At 34.1% G+C, this 19809-nt stretch overlaps 1 protein-coding gene across 1 annotated transcript; it reads left to right on the top strand.

Annotated features, from left to right (window-relative positions):
• The first annotated feature begins 638 nt into the window (after nt 1-638).
• LOC110033047 (B-box zinc finger protein 21-like) lies at nt 639-1768 on the top strand. The gene is made up of 3 exons (XM_020736898.1): nt 639-907; nt 993-1286; nt 1368-1768. Exons 1-3 carry the CDS (start codon nt 722-724, stop codon nt 1608-1610), a joined length of 723 nt encoding a protein of 240 aa, XP_020592557.1. The 5' UTR covers nt 639-721; the 3' UTR covers nt 1611-1768.
• The last annotated feature ends 18041 nt before the right edge of the window (nt 1769-19809 follow it).

The raw sequence follows: 19809 nt of genomic DNA, 5'->3' as shown, positions 1-19809 counted from the left end.
TAAGATAAATTTGACAACAATATATGAGATTCAATTACTTTCTTGCCAAAAAATGACTTGACACTACGATTGGCTAAATTGATCGACTAAATAAATATTTAAACGATATTAAACCAAAACAATGAATTATGAGGCATATAAGGTTAAATTTCACTAAAATTGTAGCTAGTACTAAAAAATATTCTCAATCATATGAAAATTGAGAAATAATTTTCTTTAAATAATAGTTTTGATAGCTTCACAAAAAATTTTAATTTTTTCATTTGTAATTCAGTATCAAAATATTTTAATTATTTATATACTAAATAAATTTTTATTTCATAATACTATTAGTATATTGAATTCCAATATCACTCATTTCATACTTCTAATAATTATACATAAGTAACAATAATTTTTATCAAATAATCCCATTAAGAGTTTTTAGTTATCTCAAATCATAGCAACCCATCATCCTGCACACTCTATAATAAAATGCACAAATAATGGAGCGCAATAAAAATGAAAAGGGCACCATACACACACCGCCAAAAAGGTCCCATCGCTTTCACGTCCCCCCACGCATTCTTCACGCGATTTTTTTTAATATTCTCACATAATTATGTGAACAATCCCTTAATTTAAATTATTATGACCTCTCCTCTTCCAATGTTTTCATAAAGTTATCAGCTTTCCACCGATCCGATCCGATCCACCGCCAAGCAGAGTTACAGAAAGAGAGATGAAGCTCCAGTGTGATGTCTGCGGCGTGGAAACCGCCTCTGTTCTCTGCTACGCCGATGAGGCCGCTCTCTGCCGCCGCTGCGACGAGGGCGTCCACTCCGCAAATAAGCTTGCTGGCAAGCACCGCCGCGTCTTTCTTCTCCCCCACCCCTTACGAACCCTCCCACTATGCGACATCTGCAAGGTACTTAATTTACTCACCGATCCAAATCACAAAACAAAATAAAAAAAGTTAAACTTTTTTTCAATATTGCTGCATATTCTTACAGGAGAAAAAAGGCTTCGTTTTCTGCCAAGATGAGAGAGCCATACTCTGCAAGGACTGCGATTTTCAAATCCACGCGACTAACACCAACACCAGCAAGCACATGAGGTTCCTCTTCAGCGGCATCAGACTTTCCACCACCCCAATCCCCTCGGCCTTCTCTTCCACTACCGAAAATGATAATAGTTGCAGAAGCACCATATCTGACTACTTGATGAACATGTTACCCGGATGGCGGGTCGATGATTTCCTGTTTGACGATGTAGCCTCCACTGGGAACTTTTCCGGCTGCCACTTGGTATGATTAAAAGAATCACCTTTCAGAATTTATATTCGATAAAAAGGTTAACTAACATCTGCAATCTGTTTTGTCGTTTAGATATCAGAGAAAGCAGGGGAAACCCAGACCGCTGGCAGCGAGTTGGCTAAGATGGAGGATGTACCAGTACGTGTAAGTTCATCCCCTGCTACACAGGGTTCTGCCATGGCTCAGGAGCGATTGTGCGCACTGGTGGATACAGTGGAGTGGGGTCGGAATGAGTGGAATGAAGAAGTTTTCATGGTTCCACAGATCCAGTACCAACACACAAGTGAAAAGAGATTCATGGCATCTTTTTTGTAGTAGCTGGTTGCTGGATTTACCTCTTTTGATGATGAATGTGCTGTTTTTTTTCTTTTTCTTCAAGTTTTTGCAGTTTTATTGTGCAATGGAAGCCAGTGAGACTTTTTTTGTTGATGAATTTTGGAATAAATTTGCCAGGTTTTTGTGAAGTGCACCATCATTTAGGGTTGTGATAGAGAAACATGATTACTGAAAATGATAAATTATTGAATGGGAGAAGGGTTTTTCTGTCGGATGCAATTGTTTGAGGTCTTTTTGTCAGCACGAGAAATCGCTTTGTGTGAGGAGTCACCGTTTTTAATAATCTTTTTCCTCTGAAATTTGCTGTGCATGCATGTGGCCGGTCTCTACTTCTCACAATGCAAAAATTGGTCATGATAATATTTTGGGATAATTACATGGGGAGCTCCAAAAGATATTTGCATGCACCAAGATGAATTTTTGAACGATCAAAACAATGGATGAGTTTATAGGTGCCATGAATAAATGATTGAGCATTTGGTAAGAATGAAAAATATGATTGAGATTTTATCATGAATACTGATATTTGAGTGAGAATTTGCAAGCATGAATCTATCATGAATACTAATATTTGATATGTAGATACACAAGTGTAGTGTTATGTATATAAATGTCATAATTTTTTAGGTTAAAGTTGAACAAAAATATTAAAAATAGATGATAAATACTTAAAACTAATTATGATATCTATTTTATTAAAATAACATTTACCTCTGAATAATTTATTTCATAATGTTATCTTTTTTTCATTTGATATAATAATATATTAATATATTAGAGTAGAAAAACTTAGTCTCATAATACCAATAATTGATTAAATATGCTTATCATTTTTATTCTTTGAGAAATATGATTGAAAGTTTATTTAGGATAAAAATATCCTTGCTATATAATGATACAATTCAAAACTCTTGTGCAAGTAGTAACACCAATTTTAAAACAAGAAGTTGCTCCGACCTCTTACTAGCGCCTTATCTAATTTTAAGATCATCATTTCAGTGTGAAGGGTTTAAGAGAAAAGTCCATGGCAATTTTTTCTTGCCAATCTCCTTCTTTGTATGCATATTTAAGTTTAAAAACATCATTTGTATTCAAACATTGAATATAGATATTTGTTATTACATGATCATGTTTCAATCATGTTTGAAACATATTCAAACATTGATTATGTATTGATCAAACTTGGTTTAAACCCTTTGTACTTTTAAACAATGTTCAAATAAAAATAATGCGATCATGGTTTGAATATGCTCCAATTATGATTCAAACAAATTTGAAGAAGTTTTTAACAATAATTGAAAAAAGGTTCAAATATGAAATAAAGATCCTTTGGTTCACGCATACTTGAATTAATATTCAAATAAGGATTGAATAAGGTCTGAATATGATTCACTTGATTTTTTTTTCCTTTATGCTTCACATGAGGTTCAAAACAAGATTTTACAATGTTCAATTATGATTGTAATAAGGTTTGAACAATGTTCAATCACTCAAATGAGGTTTTAATATTTATTGATAACTATTTAGGCATTATTTGATTTATAGTAATTTGCCTTCACTATATCTTTTAGAATTGACTTGGTTGTTTTACCATGTATATCAATATTATTTCCATTCATACTTATAGAAAAGAATTGTACTACTCGAATCATATATAGGTGTAAGGTGTGATGGTGAAGATTGTAAACAATTTAGAACTAATGAGTTCTTTCTGTCAATTCTCACACATCCCCCATTAAATAGTTTTTTTGGTGTGCTAAACTAATTTTCTCTGGGCTTTATTTGATTTATTTTCTTAAAAATGGCTAGCGACGATAAATATGAGGGCTATTCTATTAAGTCTAAACTTAGGCGCATGAACATTATAACTAGTATAAATAGATTTGTCTTGATTAAAAGGTTAGATTTTGAAGAAAACCTACTTGAAGAGGAATTCAAAAGCTTGGATAAATAGATGTTATCTCTTAGATAACTATTTGGATGGACATAAGCCTAAGAAACTCAAATTTTGGGAGGGAAATTTTGGTGTGCATTGAGAATGATGATGTTTGAAAGTATGGATTATATTTCTTCATAGATAGTGTACTTCTAAACCATGATACAAAATATCTCTTAATGATACGCTTGAATTGGTTAAAGTTGAGAATTAATTTTTAGGCATATACCCCTGGGTTAGGAATGTCATGAGAGATGAAAGGTATGGTTTAACTCACTTGCCCCAGGATCAATCACGATCTGGAATAATCTAGTCCATAAGTTCCTAGCCAAATATTTTCCTCCAACAAAGACATCCAAGCTTTGAAACAACATTACATCATTCACCCAGACAAATTACTTAGGAGGTGTCCAAATCAATCCCTACCTGATTAACTAATCATTGAAACCTCTCACAACGAATTGGTAGGTTCCCAAAGTTTCGTAATAGATGTTGTTGTAAGAGGATCCTTGATGTCTAAACTGTTTGATGAAGCCTACCAATTAATTGAATAAATGACCACTAATAATTTTTAATGGCATGGAAAGAAAGTGAAACCCCAAATGGTAGCCAATGTGCATGAATATTATGCATATTAGTTATCCTTGCTGGCCAAGTAGTTGTTATCTCCAAGAAGTCAAATCATATTGGGGTAAATTCAATGTCAGGACTACCATCAAGTGAAGGAATGATGTATGGGCCAGTGGTAGATCCTAACATGACCACTTTGGAAACTATGAATGATATAAGAAACCAAGGACACAATCCTTATTCAAACACCTACAACCCAGGCCGGAGATATCTTACATATTTCTCATAAGATAATAACAATCAGCAATGGAGAAACCCACGGAACAACCCTATAGGTAACTAGAAAAACAAAGGAAATCACCCTTAGAGGAAACAATACCCACTAGGATTTTAAGCTAACTTCTAACCTACTCAAAAGAAATCACCTATAGAGGAATTAATCATTCAAATGGGGAACACTTTACAAAGCTAAGTAGTAGCCATAAGAAATTTAGAAACTCATTTAAGTCAGCTGGTGAGTTTGATGAACAACAGACCCCCTAGAACACAACCTAACAACATTGAGGTGAACCCAAAAGATCATAACTTAGAGAAGTGCAAAGTAGTGGGAGTGAGGATAAGAGAAGAGAGAGGAGCAAGTCATAAGGATGAGATTAGCCTTATGAAGTCTAACTACGAAAGTTTTTCTCGATCATTAAGATTGACCTAACTGAGAGTTTCCCCTTTCATTCCCTCAAAGGCTACAAAAACCCATCAAAGATTCTGGTATTTTCACCATTCCTTATGCCTTAGGAAATGATTTTCACGGAAAAGTACTTTGTAACCTAAGAGTCAATGTTAACCTCATGCCTCTAAATATTTTTAAGCATCTTAGAAAAGATGAGATTAAGCTTGCTAACTCGGCATATCAATTTTTTGCTCATCCTCTAGGAATTGTTGAAAGCTTGTTTCTCATAGTACATAGATTCACCTTCCTCGCTGAATTTGTGATATTAGATCTGAAAGAGGATAGAGAAATGCATGTGATTTTTGGGATAACATTCTTAGTCGTTAGTAGGGCTATTATTGATATTCAAGGGGAGAAGATAATTTTAAGAGAAAATGATCAAGAAGTGACATTTGATATTTTAAAATCACCAAATATCTCCCTAGCCTCTAAAAATTATCAAACCAGAAGGTAGAAGTGTTGGCACTGGTAATTTAAAGTCAATCAATTATATTAGATGGCTAAACCCTTGAAGATAAAAGCATAATAGATGAATTATTTGGTAATTTGTTTAATGATGATGTTGTTGTTCCTTTAGTAAAAGTCCAACTTTTACTCCCTGGCGAATTAGGAGAACCCTTTAGCCTACACCTTTTGAGCAATGATGATTATTTGATGAGAAATGAGAGGGTACTGTAAAATCTAAGTTTGGGGGTAAGACAAGATTGGAATGTATGGGACAAATCTGAGAGAATAACACCATTTAAGGATAGAGGAGAGGATCCAAGGCAACTTGAATTTTTGATGAGTGATTGAGGATTATTGAGTGGGTAACTTGATCATGAAGACCTTGTTTAGGATGGATGTAGGAGACATGATCTGGTTGGGGACGTCAGACAAAAATGTTATATTGGGAGCGTCATCTTCTGATTTTTTTTATTTTGCAAGAGTTTTTTTTTGTATTTCTATTTCAGAGTCTAAGTCAGTGAAAGTGTTTGTTTGTTATATGTCATCATTGTTGATGTTTGGTCCCTATACGAAGTAGATGGTCTATCGAAGGAGATCACCAAATTTTTTGTGTGTTGACCTCACTTTTGGTTGAGGTTTAGTTTTTCCTCTTTAGTAGCCAAGGGTCTAGCCATAGGACTTTCCTGTTGACTATTCCTATAAAACTAGAAAAGGAACCCTCACCATTAGATATTCTACCCCTTCTTTGCTCAACGTGAAGCTCTACATATTGGTCCCAACCTCTAGCACTGAGAAGGTGGGGTCATTATGGGGGAGCTCAAGGAGAATTTCCATAGGATTATTTGACCTTAGGGTTGACCCTAGGAGTTGGCCTAGAGCTAAGGCACACACTTTCACTCACTACACTCACTCTCACTCATAATCACTCATAAACCTAAACCTAATATTTGTAAACTTTGATCCCTTGATCTATTGGGAGACACATGTAGATGGTCCCCTAAACACACTAGCCTTAGGCTAGGGTTTAGCTAAGACCAGCACATAGAGGACTCAAATGGGGAATTCCATTGGTCCATGGCTCATGTAGGATGGTTGGTACCCCAATTCTACCAAAATGTTCAACATGGCCTTTTAGCCCCAAATCCACCCAAAATACCCAAGTTTATCCAAAAATCAATTCAAAACTTTTGAAAATACCCAAATTACCCAAAACTACCCAAAAATTCCAATTTACTAAAATATCCCAAAAATTATAAAAGTGCTCTTGGCACCCCAAATTTTCCCACAACCTCCAAAATCACTCCAAATGTCTCCAAAGCCAATTTCAACCCTCAAATTAAACCCAATTTTTCCAATTTGACCATTTTGACCAAAACCCCCAAATTGCCTTTAAAGGCCCCCCAAATTGCCTTTAAAGGCCCGATTTCCCCAAATATTCCACAAATGTCCATCAATTTGGCCCAAATTTCTCTCAATTTCAATTCTAAACTTAAATTCAATTCCATATGATTAATCTAAACTAAATACAAGCTTAATTGACCCATGATTTGTGCCCAATTTTGATCTAAGTCAAACCCCCAATTTTGGCCCTATGACTTGATGCCACCAAATTGAACCCCATAGCCTACTCAATTTGCCTCAATTTGAATCCTAAACTTATCATAACAATCCTACACATCAAATTTGACATTCAATTGGCCTTGGTGAAGCCTCAATTTGATTTCATTTCAGCCCAAATCCAAAAATCCCCAAATTTGCCCTAAAATTGGCCATGTCCCCAATTTCCACTAAATTGATTGCCCTAACCCTAAAATTTGGTTGCCCTAAACCCAAAATTGGCACCCAATTTATGTTGAAAACTCTTCATGATGTTTCTATAGAAAATCTTCAACAACCAATTTGGACTTAGACCAACTTTAGCCCAACCTAGACCCAAGTCTAGCCCAACATACCCAAATTGACCAAAATTCCAAAATCCTTCAAATTGAACCCCCAATTGAACTCAAAATCATTTCAATCCTTCACCAAAAACCTTCATTACAATCATCTACACAATGTTGATCAATAAATTGAGCTCAAAGTCATGGACAAACCCAACCTTTGGTCATTTTTGGTCATTTGGACCCACATTGGGCCCATGCACCAAAATTAACCTAGCCATGTCAAATTGACCAAGGCAAGACTTCTACAACCAATTTTTTGGACCCTAGTGACTAAGCTAGACTCACTTGATCCACCTTAGATGAGCCATGGACCAAAGGTCCCCAAATCAATGGATTTATTTCCTAAACTGCTTAAGTCAAGGAGATCTTTGCCAAAACCCATCACCAGCCCAAATTAATGGTTGTGACAGATTTCTCTGACTCACCTAACGTCCTAGCCACATACCCTAGCCCTGTCGGCCGGCTTAGTCACCAGAGCACCTCAAAACTGAGGGCCACCATCCCCAAATCAAACCTAATTTCAACCCTAGGGGCCAGCTCACCTTAATTAAGCTTTTGAGCCTCTTAGCCCACCACCTAAGCAGACTTTTGCACCCAAGGCCAAGCCCTGATCTCCTCTCTCCGGCCATGGCTATAAATCTTCATCTCTGCAGCCAACATAAGGGTGCTGAAATTTTCTCAAGGAGACCCTTCCAAATTGCTCCCATAGCCTCTTTGAGACCTCCTCAGTGCAACCCAACCGCCTTCTAACCCTCATTTCCCTTGCCAGAGCTCGATTTTTTAGCTCAAATCCTTGTCGAAGACAGGACATTCTCCACTACAGCACCACAGTGCTCCAAATCTAAATTAAACTCACCCACACCTTCATCCATGTTAAAATTCATGCTCCGATTAGAAACTTCGCCGAAAAGACACCATAGTGAAACCATAGTGAAAGGAGAAGAAGCCCCATCAAAGCACCCTCACAGAGAGCCTCTACACTAAACTTTGATCAACACCCAAATTCTCCAAATTCTGCCTTGATTGAATTTGGGTCTAGACCTTTCACCACAACCAGAGGCTTAATCCCTAGTCTCCATAAACCTCTACTAACATGCCAAACACCTCTGCTTAAAGCTGAAGCTTCCCTTCTCAAAGTCCCTTCTCAAAGTAAAGGTATTGAACTTTCCCTCTTCTCGAGCCTATTTTGATTCTCCATGTGATTAGGGTTAGTTTAATGGCATGTTTACTGTATGGATATATTCGTCTCACTTGATGAGTATATAAAATAAAACCTGAGGTCATTTGGTTGAGAAATGAGAGAGATTTTAAGGTTTTAGGGTTAAAGTTCACGGGTTTTGGCTATCGGGGCTGATGACAGAGAGCCGTTGGATGGTGCGTGTATCAAACGAATGGGTGAGATGAAGCCGGACAGCGCTTCAATACATAAAGCGCGTGAACCGCCAGCAGAGTCAGCGACTACGTGGATGGCGGCGTCCAACCAGAGCGCACCATGCAGAGCTTCAGAGCCCGTGTAGTTTGACGTGACGCCGCGTGTTTAAGTAGGAAAATAGGGATTTAAATAATTCAGAAAATGAACGTTAACTTCAAAAATCCATATCTTGGTGTAGAAAAATAAAAAAAATAAAAGAAAAATACTATAGTGCTCAGTGAACAGAGAAGAACAATGTGGAAATAATTTGAAGTTTATTTGATGTATATTTTATTTTTAATTAATTAAATATTATTCTAAGTATTTTGATTCTCCATGCATTCAATTATTTTACCATTGCTTGATATTTTGGCATGTTGTTGCCTTTGTCATGGGAGATATTCTCTGATTTTTTTAAAGTCAGAAGAGACCCCTAGACAAAGATCCATACTTTTTAAGTTTATGTCTATCATTTGCATAAATTAATCATGGTAATTAGCATGTTACTTAGAAAAATTCAAGAAAATTTTGATAGGTTTACTGTAACCAGAGAACCCTAAGAAAAATTTTTCATTTGCCAAGTCATTAAGAATACACCTAATTTTAATAAAATCCTAGGATACAAAGAAAACTAATTTGGGAAAAGTAAACTTTTAAATGACTTAATTTTAATTATCTATTGTAATTTAAATTTTAGAGGACTCCCCATAAAAATTTTAAAATATTTGGAGTTCATTTGACTACCTAATTTGATTTTCTAAGTTAAATAGCATTTTTGACACTAAAATAATTTTTAATAATTAAAATATAACTTAAAAATTATAAAATTGGTTTTGGTAGTTCTCTGCAATCATAGGGATTTTAGAAAAATAAAATTTTAATTAAAATAAAATTTTCATTTTTAAGTATCGTTGGAATATTTAAATAATAAAAAAAATTAATAAAAAACACAAAATTAATAAAATTCATGAAAATGTTCTAAATTATTTCCTAAGCCCTTAGGAGCAATTTGAATATTTTTTTCTAATTTTCTAAGTGAACATATTGATTTTTTTAAAGCTTAAAAATGATTTTTAAAGGCTAAAGAAGGGTTTTCCTTAATTTCTCACTAAACTAATTCTAATAATTAAAAAAATCATAAAAATATGCAATTCATTTTTCTCAGTTCTTTTACCTCAGAGAGATTTAATAAAGATGAAATACTTAATTTTCTACATTTGAAATATTTTATAATTAATTAATACTCCATAACTTAAATAATTCTGTTAATTCAAATAAAATTCAAAAAATTATGAAATTTGGTCCAAGAGGTTCCCTAATCTAAGTCTACCTCCAATAAAAATTTCAAGGGATTAGGCTTTTCCTTGGTATAGTTATTAATCAAAAAATTATGAAATTTGGTCCAAGGGGTTCCCTAATCTAAGTCTACCTCCAATAAAAATTTCAAGGGATTAGGCTTTTCCTTGGTATAGTTATTAAATTTTCTTAAAAAATTCTTATTTTTGCATGTAAATAATTATGTAAATTAAATTAAAATTTGAAAAATCACATTTTCTTCTCTGATATCTTAATTGACTCATGATTGAGGTGGTATAAAAAATTCAAAAGTCATTTGAATTAAATTTGATGAATTATGAAGTGATAGAGCCTTAGGGGCAAAAGTGCAATTTTGGAAATTTTGGGGCAAAAGTGCAATTTTGGAAATTTAGCCCTAATTAACATTTAGGCTCAATTCAAGAGGGTAAGATGGGAAAAAAATTTGATCTTAATTAACATGTTCAGATGATTGGAATATAAGGAATTAATTGGTATAAAATAATTTCACTTTTCTTAATTAAATGATAAATTTGCATATTTCTAAATTTCCTTAATCATTAAGATTTGGAAGTCTGTAAATTAAATGATCCTGGGCTTAGGGGTATGATTTTGGATGCTAATAACTCACTAATTTAATACCCCTATTTGGTGTTCAAATGATATTTAAACATTTTGATGATGAATCACTATCACTTAAAATTCAATTTCTTTTAAAAATTACTAATGTATCCACCAAAGTCCTAAGGGCTTAGTTGTGACCCAGACTAAATCAAATTTGGTTAAATGAGGATTAGAAAGTGAATGTAATTAGAAATTGAACACATTTAAAAATACTACAAGCCCAAGTTAAAGCTAAAATTGGCTAAGCATTAACTTGCTCCTTTTAAGGGTCTTCACCTACATGATTCTCAAATTAAACAATAAATGATAATCACCCTACTCTTAGGGATAATTGAAATATCTATGTTCACTGAACACGAGAGGTATTTACAGGGTGAATTATTAAGCAATATAATAAGTTTAAATGAGCTCGAGACTTTTCATAAGGCAGTGAGAGGGAAGCATGAACATGCTTCTTCCTCCTAACCTTTTGGATATCTTAGAGGTCTACTAAACTTAGTATGTTTTTCTTAATGAAATCATCCGCAAATGATTTAATAGGGGCTCACCAAGATATGTTCCCTGCTTTACATAAAATGCTTTTAATATATAAATGTTGTCACATGCATTTTGAGTTTCAGTAGAAGATGACGGGAAGACCATCCAGGTACGCTTTTATTGTAATTTGTTTTATTTGCATTTCTAGTCTCCCGTACTTTACATTTCAGTACGTTACTGTACTTACTTACCTGCATGTATGAACAAAAAACCCAAACCTGCATGCTAAACAACGATGCCACCCTACATGAAAACCGAAACTGCTAGGATAGCCGCAAAACCAACACCAAAACTAAAATCAACCAAGATAAAAATCACCTCCACAACATTCAAAATATAAAGCAACTCAAAATTTAATCACAAACATCATAAAACAACAATTGCAACTAAATTAAGACGTCTCTATCGGATGATCGGGAATCCCTCGGAGGAGGTAACCTACGGTTGCTAACGAGGTTTCCCACGGTCTAAATGAAAGTATGGAACTCATTAAGTTGAGTTTATTAAATTCATTTTAACTGAGTGAATCCAATAGAAAATAGTGATACCAAAACGAGGGAACCGTGGGATCCTAACCGGTGTCGTTTTAATCAACTTTAATATGCCCCATAACATTTAAAGAACTTCAATCATAGAGACATCTGATTTGACACACTAGAAAACTTAAACTCGTCACGACGAGGAGCTTGGAGCTAGCACTATGGGCAGCACGACCATCTTCAACAACAAGAGGAACTACAATAACATATCATTCTTTAGAATTAAACAACAAAGTCATAGGACATCGAGGTTGTTTGCTTATGCAACACAAATCCTCACCTCATCTATAGGTTTAGGCCTTTGTGTAGCTCTGCTATTCAATATAAGCCCTAACTCATCTTAGGATTCCGAGGTTTTCGTCCGTCACGACCTAAATCCTCACATCTTCTAGGATATTTGTGTGATTGTTTCACACGAATGTAAGCCCTAACAAATAAAATTGGCAGAATGAAGCACTTAAATATTTCTCCTAAAAAATGATGCCAAGCTATAGGATAACTTGGGAAGTCACCGAGGTTCTCCCTCGGATCTATGACATCCCCTATTCTTCCTCTTTTGGATTCTACAACAAAATATTCCAAATTTGAATCATTCCCTTTTCACGCCTTTACTTCCGACCTCGTTGAAAAGTCCTATTCTTTTGATCTCTTTGAAGATATTATTTTTGTATTTTTCATCGAGAGTTTTCTTGGGTGACTTTGGTTACCTAAGATGTAATTAATTATATGGGCTTGCCCTTATAGGAAGCTTTATAGGAAGCTTCTTAAAATAAATCCTATTTAATTCTTCATATTAAATAGGGAAATTGTCGGCAAATAAAACACTTTCGCAGACCAAATGGATGTCATATATTTTTTAGTTTATTTGATTGAGCCTCATCCCAAGTATTGTATTTATCTTTCGGGGTAGATACAGGGTTGAGGTATTGTGCTCTTTCATTTAAACTATGAAAAGTATGGGGTCAATTTGATTTCATATTTTTCTAAAACTTACATATATATGTAAATTAAACGCCTCTCCAAAGCGGGTGATGGGATTTTGATTCCGGTGACCGACAGCTTCCAACATGCAACTCTTAACCAAAACAGTGTCAACATCGTTTCATAACACGAGGGTCGACAAGACCAAGCTAGTTTTGGTGTGACTACACCAACTAGCAGCATGACCAGACCCAATTTGGGCATGAACACACCGTCTGGGATCTATTTCGGGTATAGTCACGGGAAAGTGCGGCATGACCACACCACAACTAGACATTACCACACTGCCACTCATTTAAGGCTTCGAAGCACCTTTTTTCTATCATCGCTTCCACTCCACTCACTTGAGCACTCTCTCCACTGCTACCCTGGTCTTTAGCCACTAGAAAAGTGACGACTTCACCATATTCTACCTCCTTTTGATAAATTAGGTAGAAGCTTTAGTTTTGGTAAATTTCTTGCTTAAACTCTAATTTTGCTGCATTTTTTCTATTGATCCACTTATCTTTTACCCATTTTCTCATGATTTTTTGTCAACACTGATTTCTTCTTGATTTAGAGCTGATTATTGCTCCAAATCCTTTGTGTTGTGACCAAAAACTTTATTTTTTTTAGCCTTATTACATAATTGAAAATTTCTTTTCTCATGACTCCTAAAACCAAGGAAAAAGGGGGATCTAGCTTCGATTGAACTAGATCTGTTAGTCACGCCACCTCATAGTGATACAAAAAAATTCAGTCGCCAAAGGAGAGGATAGCACTAGCGATTGATAAGTGAGGGTGGAGGAGTTTGTGCTATCTTATTAGCCCCGCTATTGTCCCACTCATCTGCAAATTTTACAAAAATGCAAAAGAATCCATGGATGAGCAGGCCTATGTGTAAGGGAAGTTGGTACCCGTTGACCAATCCTCGATAAACAATTGTTTTGGCCTTCCTGACATGCCATAGTTTGACTTTAAGCATTTTTCTACTTCTGATTATCATGAGATCATTTCCCTTCTGACTGAAAGCACTGGTCAAAGGAAGGCTCGTTCCAAGGGAGAGAGACTGCTGAGTTTTGTACTGCACTTTCTGAGACTCGTGTGACTATTCATGCATTTAATTTTTTCTGCACTTGCATACTTTTTAATTTATTGCTGCTTGATGTTATTTACATGTTGAAAAACAAGTTTAGGGAATAAAAGTGTTCCTTTTTACAAACCTAAAAGTAGTTCACATAGCTCAGTAAAAGATTCATTATTTGTAAGATAACTCCTGCTAGGAATTCTAATTTATTCAAACTGCTTATAAAATTTATGTTAAAAAGTACAAAATTGTCATTTACGAAAGATTAAACTTAATGATTTACTAATAAGATTTCAGAACTTAACAACTTCAAACTTTACTTACAAATATTTATAGATTAGTAAATGAGATGTAATTTAAAAATTAAGCACCAAAACAAAAATAGTTTTAAGTATTCTTTAGTTCATTTTTAACCAATTTAATGTTAACTTTTTATTTTTAACTGCCGAGATAACCTAAAGGTGTGACATTAAAATATCATGTTTAAAATTTATTTCATAAGGAACACTACCCTTCATCATATTTAAAATGAGAAAAAAAAAAGAAAAAGATGTCAAACCAATATAGTAATTCTTAGAAAAAGAAAAAAAAAACAAAAGAAAAGATTGAAAAAGTAAAATGCTCTGAGAAGAAGTTTAAGGTTGGCACAACAAAAATTCATGAAAAAAAGAATTAGAAGGGTATCTAATGAGACTTAAGTAATAGAGTTTTCATGATGCTTTACTGAACCTCGATTAAATTTATCTTTAAAAAAAAAGTTAAGTAATATTAAATTTGTTAAATCCATGTAAATTGACTTTAAATTTATTCGAGGTTAGTGAAAGATATTTTAAATAACACCGATTTGAGAATCTTATATGTAGGAGAATCAAGGAAAATGTTAAGTTATTAATCATTAAAAATTAATCCTAAAATGACATTTAAATACTTTTAATTCACTTTGATAAAGTTGAATAAATTTAGAACCCTACAGGAGTACATATTATTCTCAAAACAGCCCAACTGAGCTTTCAGATTACTAAAGGGCAAAATAGAGTAAGTTTGGGGGCATTCACTTGCGTCAATTTTACGTGATTTTACCTATGCTTATCCTTCCATTCTACATATTATTTCTACTTATTTATCACATATTAACACTTGAGAAATGTTTTTTTTTTATGTGCGGGCAATTTGGAATAGAAAAACCAGCGAAAGTGCGGCCTGAAGCGGCGTGACAATGCTTGGAGGTGGCATGACCACACCATATGTTTGATAACAATGGCATGACCACCCCTAAATATGGCTTGACCATGCCACATTAACAAACTAGCATCGTGACCACGCTGCCCCTTTCAAATGACATAAGTGGCCATGTCAGTTGTCGGCTTGACCACACTAATGGACGGGAAATCATTTTTGGAACAAAATTTGCTTGCAAAACCTGTGGTTTTTTTGCTATAAGAAAGAATTTTGGAGCTTCTTATCAAAATTTATAGTCTAGAGGAGAGCTGGAGATGGTTGGAGATAAATATTAGGGAGATTTTTTAGTGCTTCCCTTAAGGTCCTCTTCATTCCTTAGGTTGAAACCAAAATGGTAAGTTTTACCTTGGTCGTAGGAGATGTAAGAGAGTTTTGTGAAAGGGAGAGAGCTAGTGTTGGGGAGAGGACAACATTATTTGTAAGTTTAACATATATTTGTTTCTTGCAATGAAATTCATTTTCTTTATTATGGTTTTCTCGAAAATGCATGGATAAATTCTTCTTCCTGTCTATGTGATGTAAGGGTAGTGGATTCAATCGTAGTTTTCTGGGATTCTTTCTCCTATATTGTTTTCTTGTGCTTTCATGGTCTATATTGTTGATTAACCTATGAACTTCATTTACTCATAGTTTGGTCAACTAGGATGTTAAAATATTTCATGAAGCTGCGACCTCTAATAGTTGCTTAGTGGAAACAAAAGGTTAATCACAGAATCACGAGAGGATAGTCATATTTCAGTGGGATTTTGCAATTATTCCAAGAGATTGACATATTCATACAGAATGTCATGGGGATTGAGGGAGCCTCAACTTCAAGGATTCTAGGCTTCTTTTGACCTAGTCATAAGGCATAAGAATTACTGTATCCTCGACTGACAACAATCATGTAAGAAAATATTTAGGAAATCCACGATCACCACGATCCCAGAATTACAGAGGCACGAGCTTCATCACTCTTGAAAGAACTCTTTTAATTTTTCTCGTGTTCTATGTTCGTGTTGTTTGTGATCTACTCTCTTTTTATAAGCATTTAAGGACTTAAAACCTTCTTTGCAAAACCACCAAGCTAGGTTGATTGGATTTGTAAATTAAAGATTTTTTTGCAAAAATAATTGCTAAACCTTTCCTCATGGGATCAATATGCAGACTCTTAGACCGCATACTACTTGATACATGCACTTGCGTTATAAGACCAACTTACTTCACTGTAAGTTCTAGCACGTCAATGGATATCATACCTCAATATAAAATAAACCCTATATTAAACTTGTAAGGTGGGGGAAAAATCTTTGATTACACAGAGCTGCATTTCTTAAAATTCTCATCGGTATGGTTAAATCCATTTTAAAGTAATATTTTATCCTTTGTAGTTGTTTATTATTATTCAAATGATGCCTCTAATCTTTCAAATAAAAATCTTTCAAGTTATGTGTTGGACACAAGAAAAGAAACCCACCATCTCTCCCCTCTTTTCCACGAACATGTACATGCAAGTATACACCACCGGTCATAGATTAAAAATACTCTTATATTTGTCTTATTAATTTAATTAAGATTTACTCTAGGTTGTCAAATCCATTGAGAATCAATCAAGATCTACCCGATCAAAACTTGTGACTTTCATTCTTTTCGGGTTCAGATAAAAAATTATAGTTGTTTGATTTTGTTTAATGAGATTAAGGCCCAAATATAATTAAATAATTAAACCAAAATTTTTAAGGCATAATGTAGGGAATTAATCTAGGTCATTTGATTTGAGAATGAATGATCAAGCTCAGTCTTATTATTTCGTTCATTTGGTTCGCTTGATACATCAATATACTCATGAACCCAACCTTGGACCATCTTGAAATCCATCCAATGATGGATTACATTGTATCAATGCATCCCAACTATTATTATATATTCTCAGTTACTAGTTTTAAGTCTAACACTTAAACTTTAGTAAGTAAGGATCCCCTCAACTTACTACATTTCATTAGTATTAAAAATCAAATAAGGCTTTAAAATTTAAATGAAATCATATAATATATGAAAAAAAATATAATTATAAACTAAAATTATAAATTCATGATTTATATAATGATTTTTATATATTTGTCTTATTTCTTATGTTGTTTTAAAAGATAAAATATTGAAGATTTTCAAGAAATGTTAGATATCAATATGTTTTAATATCAATGTTGATTACAAATTGAAACTCAAGTTACTTGCTCAGCATACCTTACAATCATGACAATATGATATGAACCACTCAAATTCTAACAATATATTCAACAAAAAAAATATTATAATTTGTAATTAACTAAATTAAGAACTGTATTATATAATATGATTAGTTTAATTTTAATTAAGAATTTAATGTAAAATTAAACTTGATGTAATCAACCATTGATCAACTTCCACCATCCAGTGATGTCCAATGCTCTCCAACCATATGCATTTAAAACATTTCATACACTAAAGTCCACCAAAAGACTTTAGTTCATTGCTAAAATTCCCAATCACTCCTCTCTTCCTATTATATCATTGACCCTAAAAACCCCCATGGCCACCACATAATGCTTGATATATATTATCAAATTAAAAACCCTCGGTCTTTTACATAGGAAAATCATTCAATAGTTCAAGTATATTATATTGCATTAATCTCTACTCCAATCACAAAAAATCATTGACTCAGTATAATTATTAACTTTTTATATTGTAACTTACGGTGCGTTTGAGGGAGCTTATTCACAGTGGTGGCGTTTAGAAAACGCCACCGGCTGTTTGAATGAGGCGTTTTGGAGGAGTTTTTAAAACACCGTTCGTTTTTTTTCTCTTAAACACTGATCACACAAACCAAACAGTCAAAACAGTTTATCCAAATCAGCAGCTTATCAGGATAAACAACTTATCTGAATAAGTTGGATAAGCTACAACTGCATCAAACAAACCCTTATTTTCTAGATCGTATTAAAGATATCAGTGATATGTATTTATGGAAAGTATGTATGTATGTAGATTGTATATAGTTAAATATAATTCTGCATATGATTCATCTACTCCTCCTATTTAAATTTTTTGTAAAATTATATACACACTGCTAGAACTAACCTTTTAGGGGTAGGAACTAGAAAAACTGACATGTAAGCTTTTAAATTATTGCATTTACCTTTCTATAATTCTTATCTCAAACTTACATGTTAAACAACGATGTTAACCTGCATGTCAAAACCAAAACTAATAGGATTGTCGTGAAACCAAAACTAAAGTTTTAAAATTAAACAAGATAAAATTCAATGCCACAACATTCAAAATATAAAGAGAACTCAAAATTTAATCACAATCATAACAAAACTAAAATTGCAGCTAAATTAAAAATTTCTCTATCAGATGATCGGGAATCCCTTGGAGGAGGTAACCCACAGTTGCTAATGAGATTTCCCACTATCTAAATAAAAGTATGGAACTCATTAATTTCAGTTTAGTAAATTCATTTGAACTGAGTGAATCTAATAGAAAATAGTGGTACTAGAACGAGGGAACTGTGGCATCCTAACCGGTTTTGTTCTAATCAACTTTAATATGCCCCATAACATTTAAAGAACTTCAACCATACAGACATCTGATTTGACATCATAACTTGACACACTAGAAAACTTAAACTCGCCACGATGAGGAGCTTGGAGCTAGCACTATGGGCAGCACGACCATCTTCAACACATATCATTCTTTATAATTAAATAAAAAAGCCATAAAACTTCGAGGTTGTTTGCTTATGCAACACAAATCCTCACCTCATCTTTAGGCCTTTGTGTAGCTCTGCTATACAATATAAGCCCTAACTCATCTTAGGATTCTGAGGTTGTCGTCCGTCACCACCTAAATCCTCATATCTTCCAGGTTGTTTGTGTGATCGTTTCACACAAATGTAAGCCCTAACAAATAAAATTGGTCGGATGAAACAATTAAATAATTCTCCTCAAAACTGATGCCAAACATTAGGATAACTAGGTAAGTCACTGAGGTTCTCCCTAGGATCGATGACATCCCCTATTCTTCCTCTTTTGTATTCTACAACAAAATATTCCAAATTTAAACCATTGCCCTTTCAAATCTTTACTTCCGATCTCGTTGAAAAGTTCTATTCTTTTGACCTCTTTGAAGCTAATATTTTTCTGATTTTTATCTAGAGTTTTTTTAGGTGACTTTGGTTATCTAAAATGTAATTAACTATAGGGGTTTGCTCTTATAAAAAGCTTTTTCGAACCCAACTTAAAATAAACCCTATTTAATTCTTCATATTAAATAGGGGAATTGTCGGCAAATAAAACAGTTTTGCAGACCAAATGGATGTCATATATTTCTTAGTTTATTTGATTGAGCCTCATCCCAAGTCTTGTATTTATCCTTCGAGGTAGATATAGAGTTTGAGGTATAATGTTCTTTCATTTAAACTATGAGAAGTATGGGGTCAGTTTGATTTCATATTTTTCTAAAACTTACATATATATGTAAATTAAACGTCTCTCCGAAGCGGGCGACAAAATTTTTATTCTAGTGACTGATAGCTTCCAACGGGCAACTCCTAAACCAAAATAGTGCCGACATCATTTCATAACGTGGGGGTCGACAAGACAAAACCAATTTTGGTGTGACCACACCAACTAGCAGCATGACCAGACCCAATTTGAGCATGAACACACCATCTGGGATCTATTTCGGGTATAATCACAGGAAAGTGTTGCATGATCACATCACAACTAGACATTACCACACCGCCGCTCATTTAAGGCTTCGAAACACCCTTTTTCTATTATCTCTTCCACTCCACTCACTTGAGCACTCTCTCCACTGCT

Source organism: Phalaenopsis equestris, unplaced genomic scaffold (genome assembly GCF_001263595.1).
Source record: "Phalaenopsis equestris unplaced genomic scaffold, ASM126359v1 Scaffold001081, whole genome shotgun sequence".
Classification (NCBI taxonomy): Eukaryota; Viridiplantae; Streptophyta; class Magnoliopsida; order Asparagales; family Orchidaceae; genus Phalaenopsis; species Phalaenopsis equestris.
The sequence above is the reverse complement of the archived record's forward strand: the minus strand, read 5'-3'. Positions and strand labels throughout refer to the sequence as shown.